The sequence below is a fragment of the Lontra canadensis genome, unplaced genomic scaffold (genome assembly GCF_010015895.1).
Source record: "Lontra canadensis isolate GAN:19392208 unplaced genomic scaffold, GSC_riverotter_1.0 scaffold28, whole genome shotgun sequence".
In the NCBI taxonomy this organism is placed as follows: domain Eukaryota; kingdom Metazoa; phylum Chordata; class Mammalia; order Carnivora; family Mustelidae; genus Lontra; species Lontra canadensis.
This window is the reverse complement of record NW_022631022.1, coordinates 6,715,721-6,732,311: the sequence shown is the minus strand read 5'-3', so window position 1 is coordinate 6,732,311 and position 16,591 is coordinate 6,715,721. Positions and strand designations below refer to the sequence as shown.

The window sequence follows — 16,591 nt, the reverse complement described above, 5'->3', positions numbered from 1 at the left end:
GGCAGTCATGACACACCCATGGCTGGAGCTGGTGAGCTGTCCTGGCATTTTCCCACCCCCAGCCTAAAGTCAGTACACAGACAAACAAGGCACTAGACTGTTTTGCTGCTGAAGCTCATGGGCACACACAGTCAAGACATTTTCCCATTGCCTTTCTGAAGCCAGTGAGCATGCTCTGCAACCGGCACTCACAGGTGTCTTCCTAAAGCCAGCAGGATTATGCAATCCACAGAGGGAACACCCACGATCTCCTGGCCCTCCCAGCCAAGAGGACTGGTGTTCCAGAGCTCCACAGAACCGTATGATCAGAAAGACAGTTCTTGGCAAGTTACCACCCCCAGGGCAATGCACAGACAGCAGACTAAAGCACATCCTCAGTCTGTGAAAAAGACCTAGTCACTCAACCTTGATCATCAGCCTACGGGACAGACTTTCAGATTTCCCACACATCTAGAGACCAAAGAGGAGCTTTCAGGGTATGAAAGCAAGGAGACACCACCCTTGCACATCCTTGTGGCCTCATTACAGCTAGACAAGACTTCCCAGAAAGGAGTTCATATACTCATTTACACACCAAAGCAATACACCAATTTCTTCAGTTGTTGCTCAATGGACACATCCAGATCTTCTAATCTAGTCTCGAGCCCAGCAGAGATTATGACTGCAGTCCCATAGGACTGTATATGTTTGCATATTTTAAAAGCTGTTGCCTGAGGGTCTGACTTCCAATAAGTCTGAAACTGACAGATCCTGGTATGCTCTAAATAATGGGGGCATAACAATAATAAGTCAGGTGGTTTCGACAACCACAAAAGTTCAAGAGACAACCACAAGCTATGGTAAGGCTGAAAGAGAATAATCATCACCCAAACCAAACCATTCATTCAAGACTGAAAAAAGCAGTTGCTTCACCTAATAAACAGGAACAAACACAGAAAGTCACACAAAATGAGGAAACAAATATTTTCAAACCTCAGAAAGACAAACCTCAGAAAAAACACCTCAATGGTATGGAGATAAGCAATCTACGTGATAAAGAATTGAAGTTATGATCATAAAGGTACTCACTGAACTCAGAAGATAAACACAGTGAAAACTTCAACAAGGAAATATAAAATATAAGAAAGTACCAAACAAAAGTCAGAGAACTAAAGATACAAAAACTGGGAATTGAAAAATACACCGGGGGGGGGGGGGGTCAGCAGCAGACTAGATAAAGGAGAGCACATCAGTAAACAGTGAACAGGAAGATAAAGAACAGAACTCAGAGTAACAACATTTAAAAAAATTTTTAAAAATGAAGCTATCTTAAGGGACTTTTGGGACAATAATAAATAGAAGAACATTAACATTATAGAGGTCTCAGAAAAGGAGAGGAAAGAGGCAGACAAGTTTTTGAAGAAATAATGCCTGAAATCTTCCCTAACTTAGGGAAGGAAACAGACATCCAGGTCCAGGAAGCCCAGAGAGTGCCAAAAAAGATGAACCCAAGGAGCACTATACTAAGACAGACTATAATTAAAATGTCAAAAATAAAAGATAAAGAGAGAATCTTAAAATCAGCAAGACAAAAGCAACTTGTTTTTTTTTTTTTTTTAAAGATTTTATTTATTTATTTATTTGACACAGAGAGATCACAAGTAGACAGAGAGGCAGGCAGAGATAGAGGCGGAAGCAGGCTCCCCGCCGAGCAGAGAGCCCGATGCGGGACTCGATCCCACGACCCTGAGATCATGACCTGAGCCGAAGGCAGCGGCTTAACCCACTGAGCCACCCAGGCGCCCCCAAAAGCAACTTGTTAAGTTCAAGGGAAACCCCATAAGTCTATTGGCAAATTTCTTGGAAAAAACTTTATAAGTCAAAGGAGTAGCATGACATATTCAAAGTACTAAAAAAAATTTCAACCAAGAACACTCTACCCAGCAAGTTTATCATTCAAGTAGAAGGAGAGAAAAAATGTTTCTCAAACAAGCAAAAGTTAAAAGAGTTCATAACCACTAAACCAGTCTTACAAGAATTCTAAAAAAGGACTTAAGATGAAAAGAAATGGCACTAATTAATAAAGAGAAAACATATGAAAGCAAAAATCTCATTGGAAAAGGTAAATATGTAGTAAAGGTAGTGGATTAATCACTTATAAAACTACAAACAATGTTAAACAACAAAAGCAGTAAAAATAAAACATGTAAAAAGGGACATCAAAAACAAAGTCTGTAGGGGGTAGGAAGAGTTTTGGATGTGTTCAAATTTAAGTGCTACATGTAAAAGAATGAAATTGGACCATTTTCTTGGATGGACGAAAGCCTTAAATGTGAGACCTGAAACCATAAAGGTCCTAAAAAAAAAAAAAAATGTGTTAAGCTCCTTAACATTAGTCTTAAAGATTTTTCCTTAGCTCTGACCCTAAAGACAAGGGCAACAAAAGGAAAACTAACCAATTGGAACTATATCAACCAAAAAGTTCCTTCATAGATAAAGAAACCATTATTGAAATGAAAAGGTAATTGAATGGGAAAAGATATTTGCACATCATATATCTGATTAGCAGTTAATATCCAAAATATATAAAGAACTCATACAACTCAGTAATAAAAAAAAAACAATCTGGGGCACCTGGGTGGCTCAGTGGGTTAAAGCCTCGGCTCGGGTCATGATCCCAGGGTCCTGGGATCGAGTCCCGTATCGGGCTCTCTGCTCAGCAGAAAGCCTGCTTCCCTTCCTCTCTCTGCCTGCCTCGCTCCCTACTAGTGGTCTCTGTCAAATAAATGAATAAAATATTTTTTAAAAAATCTGGTTAAAAAATGAACAAAGGATCTGAATAGACATTCTTCCAAGAGACACAGAAATGACCAACAAATACATGAAAAGATGCTCAACATCACTGCTCATCAGGAAAATGAAATCAAAACCACATTTAGATATCACCTCACACCGCTCAGAATAGCTATTACCCAAAAGACAAGAAACAACTAGTACTGGCAAGGATGTGGAGAAAAGGGAACCCACAAGCCCTATTGACAGGAATGAAAACTGGGACAGCCACTATGGAAAACAGTATGGAGGTTCCTAAAAAAAAAAAAAAAAATACAACAGAATGACCATGTGATCCAGCAATTCCACTACTGCTTATCTATCCAAAGAAAACATTTAGGCCTAATGATATAAGTCAGAGAAAGACAAATACAGCATGGTTTTACTTATATGTAAAATTTAAAAAACAAAACAAAAACCAGGGTCATAGATACAGAAAACAGATTAGCGGTTCCCAGAGGCAAAGGGGAACTGGGGTATGAAATGGGTGAAAGGGATTAATAAGTGAAAACTTCCATTATAATTTAATGTCATGAGGATGTGATATACAGTATGGAAAATATATTCAATAATACGATATTAACTTTGTAAGATGACAGATGATAAAAGACTTACTATGGTAACAATTTTGCAATGTATATAAATGTTGAATCACTTTGTTATACACCCAAAACTAACACTGTATATCAATTGTACATATATACATACATACATATATAAATGTTAAGTAACACTTAACTGAAGATTAAATTCTGCTAAATAATAAACATCTTTTTGGACAATATCTCATTGAAAATTTTTGTATGCCAATCAGAAAATATTTCACATATTATATTGATTTATAATAAGAAAGTCTCCAGAATCTAAAATTTGAATAATGACTTTTTTCACTCATATACTTACATTCATTGACTCAAGATGTCCTTTAATTTCTACAACAGGCACTTTGTGATACCAAGATGCAGCTAGATTCCGATTTACAGAAAATTCCAAGTTAATTGGTTGCAAGAGCTGAATATCAGGATGGGAGATGCCTGGCTGGATCACCGTCCTGATTAAAAATATAATTGATATATATACATAAACATAGAAGGGAAATGCAGCCTATCATTAAAAAGACATAAAATCAAAAGTTGCTGCTCTAAACAGTGATTTGAAACAGTGCTATTTAAATATTTTCTAATCTCAATAGTTCACTTTAAGGACAGATATATAATCAGCCACTAAGAAAACCTTCTTCAAACAGTAGGTCACACAGGGATTAAATTTTAAAAAGAAATTCATATTGTTGAATATATGGGGGAATCATCAAATACAGCTGTACAAGGACTGGATTTGTATTGTACTGAATATATGTATATATTGTATACATGTATACATGCATTGATACAGAGATTTTTTGAAAAATGACAAGATGAACAGTTAGCATTTTCTAAAGAGTTTGAAAAAGCTCTTCTCTAGAATTATTTTCTGGACATGCCTTATAATTTTCCTTTTTTATTCAGGATAATTAAATCTCCTTGGATGGGGTAGAAAATGATTTTAAAATGTATTATATAGAGACTTTCATGTTCATCTGGTAGGAGCTCTACAGATACATCATTACTTACAGAGATACTTACAAAAATATACAAGCTCAATTAAATCATGAGGAATCACTCAGACAAAACCATACTGAGACATTCCATGAAATAACTAGACTGTACTCTTCAAAACTGTCATCATCATAAAAGACTAAGAAAGACTGAAGAACTATTCCAGAGCAAGTACCTATCAGTATAAAAATCCCCCTCAATATTATGGGATACTGCCATACGTGATCCTGGACCAAGGGGAAAATTACTATAATGGACACTACTGGAACAACTGGCAAAATTTGAATATTGACTGCTTATTAGATATTACTGACAGATCAGTGTTAAATTTCCAGAATTTGAAAATTGCAACATGGATATATAAGAGGATGTATGTTCTTGTTCTGAGGAGACACATGCTAAAGCATTTAGAGCAAAGGGCTAAGACGTCTAGACTCAAAAGGTTCAGCAAAAAATGTTAAACTTCCAGTTATAAAATAAATTGAGTTCTGGGGATGCAATGTACAGCAAGGTGACCAGCTAATAACACTGTATTGTATATTTAAAAGCTTCTAAGAGAGTAGATCTTAAAAGATCATCACAAGAAAAAGAATTTTAACTGTGTGCTGATGAATGTTAACTAGACTTATGGTGGTGATCATTTCACAATATATACAAACACTGAATCATGTTATACACATGAAACTAAGAAAATATATAAATTTCATCTCAATGGGAAAAATTAAAAAGATGTTTTAAATGATAATAATATTCATAGAGTTAAAGCAAAAGTAAACAACTGATGAACCTAGGTGAAGGACTGTAAGTCTGTCCATGGTAATATTTCTGGAATTTTTCTGTAAGCTTGAAATTTTTCAAAATAAAAAGCTGATTAAAAAATAAACTATTCAGGGGCCCTTGGGTGGCCAGTCCGTTAATATCTGCCTTCTGCTCAGGTCATGATCCTGGGGTCCTGGGATAAAGCCCCACATCATTGGGCACCCTGCTGAGCAAGGAGCCCGCTTCTCCCTCTTGCCAACCCCTGCTCATGCTTTCTCTTGCTATCACTCGCTCTCTCATAAATAGATAAATCTTTTTTAAAAACGAATAAATAAATAAACTATCTGTGCAACAGAACCGCTGTCGGTATGAATTTCGAAGTACACAAAATGTCATGGAAAATGCTAAATAATACTTAAATCCATAATTATTGCAATAGAATATACCTAGAGAGCTTGAGCTTTGTTAGCTGCACATCCATTCTATCAATTACTGGAGGGCTTAAATAGTCTTCCCCAGACACCAGACTAAACTGATTTTGAACTCTGATTAGCCCAAGATCAACCACTACTGCATTAGTGGAAATGGAAGACTGTGGGATGACTATAACTGGTGCTTTCAGATCAATTCTGATAGAAACGCGAAAACTCCTCTGGGCAAGATCTTTCACACTTCTGGCAGCCTTTTCTGCAGCCTGCGCAGTGGCAGCACTTACAGCCTCTTTGGCTGTCTGGAAATTGTTCAGGAAGTTCTGCAGACACAAGTAGAAAAGGAGAGAACGACAAGCACGTCATTAATAATGCAATCTTCTTTTTTTATCTATGCACTATTTTTTGATACATAACTTTCAATTGAGTCTTATTGATCTAGAATTAGGAAGCAATCACTGATCATTCATCTGTATTTATGAGTTACCTGAAAAGGACTAAGGGTATCTGGCTGAGGAAGGGAAGTGGGGAAAAAAGCATTTTCCTTATTTCCTTACTTGAAAATTTGGTTTCACTATGTTTTAGCAAAAAATAAGTTTAGTTCCAGAAAAAAATCATTAAGTGACTCAGATTTCAGCTGTTAAAAAGAGGTTTTGACCTCTACATTAAAACATAAATACCATCTATAATCAAAACAATGCATGTCCTAAAACCCAAAGTTGTAGGATCTGCAATCACAACTACCAGACTTACTTGAGTATTTCTAAGTTGAAAAATCAATATATAAGTAGAGATTTTACCAGAAGTGACATGAGGAATTTATGAAGATAGACAATCTGAATACAGCCGACATTCAGTGATACCACTCCATCCACTTTAGACATGTCAGTATAGGACTCTCCCTCAGTAGCATCTGGATACAAATCCAAGTTAAAATGAAAAACTTCGTTTCCCATTATTGATACAGCCTGAAAAGAGAGATTTGAATGTACTCTGTCCAAGAGAATAATGACAAAATACAGTTTCATTTAAAAGGGGCTTACATTTTTAATCATTACAGAAGCAAACACTTGTATATGAAAACATATTTCATTAATATCTCTTAAAGTATATTTAAAAATAAAATATCATATTTAATTATCAAAACATATTAGCTATCTACTTATTACACCTACTTTTTTATGGACTGTCTTAGGATCAACATCTGTGACAATAATATTTTCCAGTCTGGCAAATAGTGACTGTTTTCTTGACTGAAGAGAAAGAGAAGAATCAAGACCTAAAAAAAAATTATATTATTACAATTTCTAAAGACATACCATAATAAGATCTTAAGATCTTTCTTCTCATTGTATAATTTTATCTGGGGATGATTTTTTTAAAAATTTAGCTATATTTGAACTCCCAACTGATGAATAAGTTGCAATATTATGTATTTTTATTGTTATAAACAGTGAAACCTATAAATTCATTTTAAGTCAATTACCTAAATTTTCAACCTTCTGAAAAAACTACACCTAAAACAAATTGATTATCTTGGGGTTTTAGGAAATCCTTTATATCTTATATCCAGTCATTTACACAGAATCAAATTTAAGTTTCATGAATCAAATTCACTCTAAGTTTCATGAATCAAATTCACTATAGATACACTGCCAGCTTGGAAAGAACAACAACAAAAAAGTGATTTTTTGGTTTTTAAGTTATTCAACAATTTGATTAAACATATTCTTTATGTTTCTAAGATCACAATGTGTTGAAAAAGACAGAGTCAGATTAGTTTTAGCAGCTTTTGCCTAAAAGAACATAATGGACTCATAGGTTTTCTCTTCAGTATAAGGTTGTTTTGGATTTGTATCAAGATAAAGCATATTCACAGACCTTAACCTAAATTCTGGATTGACATCCCAGCTCATCAACAGCATCCCCACATGGACATTAGTATCTCTTTTCACTTCCAAGACAACTCTCAGACAGATTCAAAATACTAGTATGTGTGTTTCAATTTGATGGTCAGATTCTGACCAGCATCTACACCCCAAAGGGCAAGGAAAACATGCAGTTCAATTATGTCATGAGAAAAAATATTATCCAGGTTGCCTGGGTGGCTCAGTGCATTAAGTAAGCCTTTGTCTTCAGCTCAGATCATAATCTCATGGTCCTGGGATGGAGCTCTGCATTGGGCTCTCTGCTCAGCAGGGAGCCTGCTTCCCCCCCTGCCCCTCTCTCTCGCTGCCTCTCTGCCAATTTGTGATCTCTGTCAAATAAATAAATAAAATCTTTAAAAAAAATTATCCAGTTTTCACAGCTCAGAGACCTCATTTACATATTCTTTAAACATTTTTTTTAAAAGTTATCTTTTAAACAATTTTTAACAGTGTGAAAACTTTTACCTTGAATCTTGATTTCAGCAATATTGTTCCTCTCATCGCAAACAGTGACACAGAAAGCATTCAATTTGGCAAACAGCCTGAAGTCAATAATGTCCCTATCTTTAGAGGATACAGCCACTGAAAATAAAACAAAGCATTCTATCACATGGGATTCTAGTAATTCAAACTCTATTAAAGATTTCTTCCTCAAATTAAGTGATCCACAGTTCTGTTTTAAGAAATCATAAAATTCTCAAGTTCTTACAGATTTCAAATATCTTTTTTGCTTTACATATTCTGTATAGTTTCATTTTTGTAATGATATATGTTACTTTAATAACTCAAAAGCAAGAAAAAAACTACAAAATAAATAACATAAAGACACTGAAACTCAGAGAAGCTAAATAATGCACCTTTGGTCACTTAATTTAAGTAGCAGAGTCAGGATTTAAACTGAATTCTTTCTGATCTGCAACCTGGGCTCTTGTCCAAGTAGATGCTACCCCTGTACCACTAATCTCATGTCTCTGAGTCTTATTTGTAAATAGTTCCTTATTTGTAAAATGGAAGGGAAAACTAACCCTCTGTGGAGCCTCTTCAGGAGCCACTGATAGGAAGAAGAGCTCAATGTAAATATAGGTTTTCTTCCCTATTATTCACCCAAAGTATCCCCACCAGCACCAAAGAACAAAAACAGGTATTTTTTTTTTTAATAAACAGTACTAGTTACCTTTGCCTTACATAGCAGTTATCCACATATGATTTTATTTGAAGAAAAGGACAGAAGTGGGGAAAATGGCACACAAAAGACTGAACTAAATGACCTCTAAGATTCCTCGTTTCCCTCTAGAATTCTAATATGCTTGTTAACAAGAAACGAAGTGTTTTTCATACCTTTCTGTAGAGCTGAATTTTTTTGTCGCTTCTCATCTGAAATTTGTACTTCTTTGGAATCACTTCTTTGGTCATTGGATGGGATTATGGTTGTCAAGTAATTAATAGAAGACAGAAGAGCTTGTGTTTGCAGCAACAGATTTAAAGATGAAAAAGCCACCTACAAATTTTTTAAAAAGAAAATTTGTTTTCCAGGTGAATTATACCTATAATATCCATCATGCACCTGACAGGCTTCTAGCTAGGCTTATATCACCGCTTCTACAGCTTGGAAGGAAGAGAGATGAGATCAAGATTTATAGCCCAGATTCCTTAAACAGAAATATATGCACAGTAAATCACACTTACACACACTGAGAGTTCCTATGAATATCAAAGTAACCTAATTACTCCATTTCCCAAGCATAATTAACATGGACCTTATGATCTACTTGTCATGATCATTTGATACCCATTATGTTTTTGGATCTTCACAGACTCTTTATTATGATGACATTAAACATGTAAGTTAGATCATGAAACTCCAAAATCACCATGCATTAATACTAGGTTAAGAAATGACTTCAAATGTGATATTCATGAGATTTAAATATAAAAGTACAATTACAAGTGAGTTCTCAATTACTAAATGGTCTTCTAAAACCACAATAATGGTCTTATCATTTAAATAGATAGAAAATATATCTCATAGAAAAATGTTACTTTTTTTTAGAAAAATAAGTTATATTTTTAAAAACAATGACTCCAGAAAGCTAAGACACCAAAAAAAATTGCTTTCAGAAATATGTGGTTTTCTAATAGCAAATGAAAAAAATTTTAAAGATCTTTACCTACATAAAAGAATTTCATTTTATGGCCACAAAGCACTAAATGTATATAAAAAACTATAAAAAGGAAGGTTCACAATATTCAATAGATTCTCCCATCTCTCAAAAGTGTAACCGAAAATTCCTATCTAGTTATTTTTTTAATGTAACCCACAACTAAAATTTTGCCTTCTCTTCCTCCATGTGACTATGTTAATGTGGCTCTAGAAGTTCTCAACATCTCTCCTTGTATTTTCCGTACTTTCTCAGCCCTGCATTTAACAGCAGTATAGAATATGACTTGTTTAAAATCCTGTTGTTTCTTTGTAGATCAAAGTTCTGTCATCTCGAGTATTGCCTTTATAAGAAATAATTAGGATGTGCTACAGTAAGTTAAAACATCAGCTCTATGATACTCAATGATAAATATAGAGGATGGTAGGTATCTATGAGATTAATTCATAACTTTTATTGGGTGTTGATAATTTCATCAAATTACATAGTCATTATTCCTCACAGGATACTAGAGCCTGCCACAGTAAGTTATTTTCAAATAAGATATATTCTTTTAACAAAATTTCTTACCTTAAGTGTTTGTTCGGTTTTTTCAAAGGCGGTTTGAAAACTAGGTCCACTCTTATCAGCCTAAAAAAAAGAAACAAAAGTTCTAAAGAAGTATTTATGACCAAAGTAAATAAATCACTTATATATGATCTTTATTTTTTATATTATTCAGAACTATAATTTTATGTATATAATTAATTATATTGTCATTATTTTAAGTTAATAGCCAAATTATTTATTGTTAGAGTCATGCAAATTTATTCTCCTCTTCAAATACGGAAGACCACAGTAATATTTACTTCTGGGAAACTAAGAATTAAAAATTCTGAAGGCTGCGGTGCCTGGGTGGCTCAGTGGGTTAAGCCTCTGCCTTCGGCTCAGGTCATGATCCCGGGGTCCTGGGATTGAGCCCCGCATCGGGCTCTCTGCTCAGCAGGGAGCCTGCTTCCTTTCCGCTCTCTCTGCCTACTTGTGATCTCTCTCTGTCAAATAAATAAATAAAAATCTTTAAAAAAAAAAAAATTCTGAAGGCTAGTAGGCTTAAAGGTCATCTAGCCCATCCATCACCTAACCTTGAATCCCTTTGTAACTTTGGGAAATCTATTTTACGTTCTCTCCAGTGAAAGAAACCTCATTTTCTTACAAATTTAATCTTAAGAGAAATTTGATTTAATTAGGTCTTCAATCTAAGTCAAAAATCTATCTCCCATCATAATTATCCATTGTTTCAAGTTCTCTCTCTTGGGAACATCCACAGTAAATTCAGTTCTACCTCTTATGAGAAGGCTTCTGGCTAGGCCAGTTTCTCGGCTGTTTTTTTTTGGTTTTTGTTTTTTAAGATTCTATATATTTATTTGAGAGAGAGAGAGTGAGCATGAGTGGGAGAGTGCAGGGTGGGGAAGGCAGAGGGTAAGGGAGAAGCAGACTCCCTGTTGAGCAGGGAGCTCAATGTGGGGCTCAATTCTGGGACCCTGAGATCATGACCCCAGCCAAAGGCAAATGCTTAACAAACTGAGCCACCCAGGCACCCATCTCCGCCTCTTCAATGAAATAAACTTTTTATGCTCTTCTTTGTGAGAGAATCAATCACATTATATTTTAATTTTTATCTACTTGCCTATCCTCCTACAAGTCCATAATTTCCTTGAAAACAGAGAATGTTTTTCATCTCTATATCCCAAGTGCCTAACAGAACCTGACAAAGACATTCAAGAAATAGTTGTTGAAAAAAACAAAAAACAAAAACAAAAACAGACAAACAAACAAAGAAATAGTTATTGAATGATTAAACAAATCAAACTAATCTCGAATGAAGCTAAAAACCATTACTTCCTTTGGCATTTCTGATATGATACCTTTTCAGTCCCTTCACAATCCTGGCAGTTCTCTTCTGAGCCCAATCAAATTTGACTTTATCCCTTTTCATGACGGATACTCAGTCAAATATCACCTACATATACAATGACTATAAGTAGGTGAATATGCCCCAAGAGATAGGAGTGCATCCTATGTCATCCCAAGCTTCCATCTTTGGGGATCGGGAGCGTGGTGACTTGTTAATGGTCCTACTTTGTGCTTAAGTGAAAGAGAAAGTGTAACATGAAAATGGAAAGAGAAACAGTGGATATCCCTGTGAGTAAAACCTATGACAAACACCTAGAGCATTTACTAATTTGCTGTCATCTTTTTCCTTCCAGAGGACAGTTTAGAGTATACAATAAATATGTAAACATTTTATGTACCTTACCTTAACATATTCTACTTTTAAGAGATCTAATCCAGGTTTATCAGATGAGCTAATCAAGTGAAGGGGCTTCTTTCTGGATCCTAGGTTTTAAAAAAAGAAAAAAGTGTTTCAAACAAATTGCTCTTTTTTAAAGATTGGAATTTTCTGGATGTCTTTATCTTTTTAAAAAATGTTGTTAATTAAGCTGTAAAAGACTATCTGCACATATTTTCATGCACTGGTGAATAAATAAAGCAATCTAAATACTGATCTTACCTTTAGCATCCAGCTTACTTAAAAACATGCATATTTATTTTCATTTGATTTTATATCTGTGTTCAAAAATAATCAATACCTCCCAAGATAATTTTTAAGGACCTATGTGCATTTGTATGGCAGTAGAAAGACTACAAGTTTAAGAATTAATAAAAATTAATTCTAGTTCATCTCCACCCTTACTAGGAGATACTCAACTTCAGCTTTCTCAACTATTTAACAAGACTGAACTACAAAAATATGTAATACCTTATTGAGTTATAAAATTCTAAGAATATTTCATTCATATTGAAGAAATTTAAATAATTTTCCTTTGTTTAAGCTAAGAGAGAAGGCTTATTAGAAAAGAAAGTATTTTCTAAGGGAGGGGAATTGCTAAATTTCTTTTAATTTAAAAACTACAGGTATACTACTAGATGTCCTCCATATTCTTCACATAGACATACCAAGGAGCTGCCTTCAAAAAGCTTTGAAGAAGTAATTTATGCACCATTTTATCCATCTTTTATTATTTGCAGTTCTATAATTCTGCTCCTGAGAAATCTCAGAATTTTTACTTCATCTTCAAGGACATAACCTTCTCTAAAGGAAAAAACAACCTAGCAAATTTTTACATTTTCCCCCCAAAACAGTAATGTAAACTTCACCCAAACATAGTACTTACAGAAACTAACATATAAATGATTTTTCTTCTAAACTGAGATGTTTTAGTTTCAACTATTAAAAATAACAGAAATAAGACTTTATATTTGACTAAAATATTAGGAAAATATTAAGTCATTACTGTAGATTCACCCATTCCATCATTCCTCAAATACCTAATTAGCATACAAGATGTACACTGAAATAAATAAACCATAAGAGCTTCCAAAATAATGAATTTTATCTTCCATTCTAGCTTTTATAACCTGGTACTGCTTCTGATATATAAACACTATTCAATAGAAAGAACAAAGACTTTAATATCCTAAGATCAGAGATAAATTCTAGGCTTTGTCATTCATAAGATGCATGGTCTTGAATAAACCACCTAATCCCTCCTTATTTGACCTATCTTTGTAAAATGAGAATAATATTCCATATATAAAGGAGATTTATATGGACTAAGAATACAAACCCAGGGGCGCCTGGGTGGCTCAGTGGGTTAAGCCTGTGCCTTTGGCTCAGGTCCTGATCTCGGGGTCCTGGGATTGAGCCCTGCATCGGGCTCTCTGCTCAGCAGGGAGCCTGCTTCGCCCTCTCTCTCTGCCTGCCTCTCTGCCTACTTGTGATCTCTCTCTCTAATAAATTTTAAAAAATTAGAAAAAAAAAAGAATACAAACCCAGACTTCCAAGATTTTAATCATGGTTTGGCCACTAACCAGCAGTATGACCCTGGTTATATTATATAAAACTTATGCCTTAGCTTCTTCATATGTAAATTGGAGATAATAACATTGTCATAATGGTTAAATGAGTTATTATTTATTAAATTCTTACAACAGTGCTATTACTTATAAAGATTATTAGATACACAAGTGTTTCAGATACTCAAAGAGATATTGTATTTATTAACCATTACTTCTATTTTTATGACTATTACCTTGAATTTCATGGTAATCCAAGCTGATTTTCTTTAAATAAGATACCACATTTATATCAAATGTTCTCATTGTAGCCTCTGTTCCTAAATGAGTAACATTAAATACTAGAATTGTATCTTCTTCTTTCTGTTGTTTGGTAAATTCCAAAACCACCTAACAGATCAGAACAGACAATAAAAGCTTGATGAATTTTAGAATCATGCTTAAAAACAAAATTTTTCTTCATATATATCATCATGAACATAATAGAAGCTTTGTTCATACTTTCTTACTACCATAAAGTTATTTACTATGACTGGAAATTATCACCTTAAATTCTGTTGTTCAGAATATAACTACAGCTACATAAAAATCATGATATTTTTATGTAGTTTTTATATCAATTATTTTATATCATTTTTTACATCAATTATTGATTTACTTTTCTTAATTTAGTAGAAATGGGTATGTATGGATTCTTAGTATGTTTTTCTTAAACCTATCCTATCATGTTTAAACCTATCATCATGTTTAAATCATGTGTGTTGATAAAAAAAAAAGCATTCCCATTAAAGTAAAAGGTAAGAAAGGGTATTCAATATTACAGTACTACTTAAATTTATTCTGGATATAACAGCCAGTATATTTAGCCAATCAAAAACAAAACATTTATGTGGTAATTTTTAAAACATGGTAGTTCTTTGATACTCCATCAAGAGATAGAGATCTTTGTCTACTATCTTTGAATTTCAACGGGCTTGTGACTATTTCAATCAACACACTACAGAGGAAGCAACACTGTAATAACTTCCAATGATTAAAAAAAAGGCCCATAAAACTTCTACCTGGGAATGCATACTGAAGGGAAGCTAGCTGCCATGTAAAAACGTCAACTACCCAGAGACTGCCACGTTCAAGAGGCCATGAGCAGGCATTTCAAATAGTCCCAGCTGAGCTCCCAGCCAACAGTGAGTATCAAGGGCCAGTCTCATGAGTGAGACACTTCTGAGACCGTCTGAGACTTCAGGTCACTGTAGCTCCAGCAAATCTGACTGCAACCACATAAAAAACTATACACAAAAATTACTAAGCTGGGAGGTGCCTGGGTGGCTCAGTCAGTTAAATATCTGCCTTTGGCTCAGGTCATGATCTCAGGGTCCTGGGATCAAGCCCCGCTCTTAAAAAAATTTGCTAAACTGGACCCTTCCACAATTCCTAATCCACAATACTCTGAGCAAAATAAAACAGTTGTTTTAAGCTATCATGTTTTGGGATAGCCTGTTAGGTAGCAATAATAACCAGAACAATGTAAATACAGAAAAAAAGCAAAAATAACACTACTGGCAGTGATATATACTTAAGAAAAACTAGGAATAGAAAATAGAAAAATAGAAACAATAATACAGTGTAATAGGATATTCAGTACAGAGTTGTTACATAAAAATAAATTTTAGAGAAATCAATGATTTAAGTGAAAGCAATGAAATCATAAAATAATATATTAAATTGTGGGTAAATATTTTTATAATCAAGGAGAATTTTCTAAACATGCACTAAGATATAAAGAAAAATTTTAATATATTTTACTAAAGCAACATTTATTTATTTATTTATTTATTTTAAAGATTTTATTTATTTATTTGTCAGAGAGAGAGAGCACAAGCAGACAGAGTGGCAGGCAGAGGCAGAGGGAGAAGCAGACTCCCTGCTGAGCAGGGAGCCCGATCTGGGACTCGATCCCAGGACACTGGGATCATGACCTGAGCCAAAGGCAACCGCTTAACCAACTGAGCCACCCAGGCATCCCCTAAAGCAACATTTAAAACTTCAAAATGGCAAAAGAAGTCAAATTGGGAAAAACAGTACCATTTTTTCTTAGATGATTCTTATTATCATTGTTTATCATTTTATTCATTCAATATTCCATAAAATATTTATTGGGCATCATTTACCATGTACGAGGCCATGCCAGCCACTAGGAACATCAAAGTGATCAGGACAGACAAGGTCCTTGTCCTGATGGAGCTTATATTGTAAGAAGAGTGGGGAAGAGTGAAGGTTCCTTGTATTGGGTGGTCAGGCCTTTCCAATAAGATGGCACTTGACCAAGTATCTAATAGAAGTAAAGAATCAAATCATAGAGAAAAAGGGTGTTCCAGGCGAAACAACAACAACAACAAAATCCAAAAAAATATCCCAGCAAGCACAAAGAATATGCTTTGGTATATATAAGGAAAAACAAAAGGGAAGTGTAAGCTCCATAAGGCAAGAACTTTGTGCTTGCTGCTGTAACTGCGGTATGTAAAACAATGCACTCCACGATGACACTTAATGAATATTTATTGAAAGAATGAAAGAAATATGACTGGAGCAGAGTGAGCAAGGCAGAAGAGAAGCGAAGATGAATCTAAAGAAGTCACACGGGGTTAGCCATATGCAATGTAAGGCCTAGCCATATGCCATGGGAAGGACTTAACCCTTTACTCTAATTAAGATGGAGGCCAGTGGATGGTTGTGAAATGACATGATCTTTTACTTTAAAAGGATTATTACTTTGAGGGCGCCTGGGTGCTTCAGTCAGTTAAGTGTCCAACTCTTGATTTTGGCTCAAGGTCATGATCTCAGGGTCATGAGATCAAGCCCTGCATCAGGCTTGGTTCTCTCTCCCTCTCCCTCTGTCCATCCTTCCCCCGACTCCTCACATGCTCTCTCTCTCTAAAAAAAAAAAGGATCATTCTGGCTACTGTGGTGAGAACAGAGTACCTCATGGAAGCAGAGAGACAATTATGAGGCTATTG

The 16,591-nt window shown here is 34.7% G+C and overlaps 1 protein-coding gene across 2 annotated transcripts in view; it reads right to left on the bottom strand.

Moving 5' to 3' along the window:
- The window catches only part of VPS13C (vacuolar protein sorting 13 homolog C), a 195,290-nt gene that overhangs the window by 93,165 nt on the left and 85,534 nt on the right, over positions 1-16,591 (bottom strand). For both annotated transcript variants that reach the window (XM_032864804.1, XM_032864805.1), the window contains 9 exons: positions 13,814-13,967; positions 11,977-12,056; positions 10,251-10,310; positions 8,860-9,019; positions 7,987-8,103; positions 6,769-6,872; positions 6,394-6,561; positions 5,612-5,916; positions 3,715-3,862 (listed from right to left, as the gene is read on the bottom strand). In XM_032864804.1, the coding sequence (XP_032720695.1) occupies positions 3,715-3,862; positions 5,612-5,916; positions 6,394-6,561; positions 6,769-6,872; positions 7,987-8,103; positions 8,860-9,019; positions 10,251-10,310; positions 11,977-12,056; positions 13,814-13,967 (1,296 nt within the window). The remainder of the gene's footprint in view (positions 1-3,714; positions 3,863-5,611; positions 5,917-6,393; positions 6,562-6,768; positions 6,873-7,986; positions 8,104-8,859; positions 9,020-10,250; positions 10,311-11,976; positions 12,057-13,813; positions 13,968-16,591) is intronic.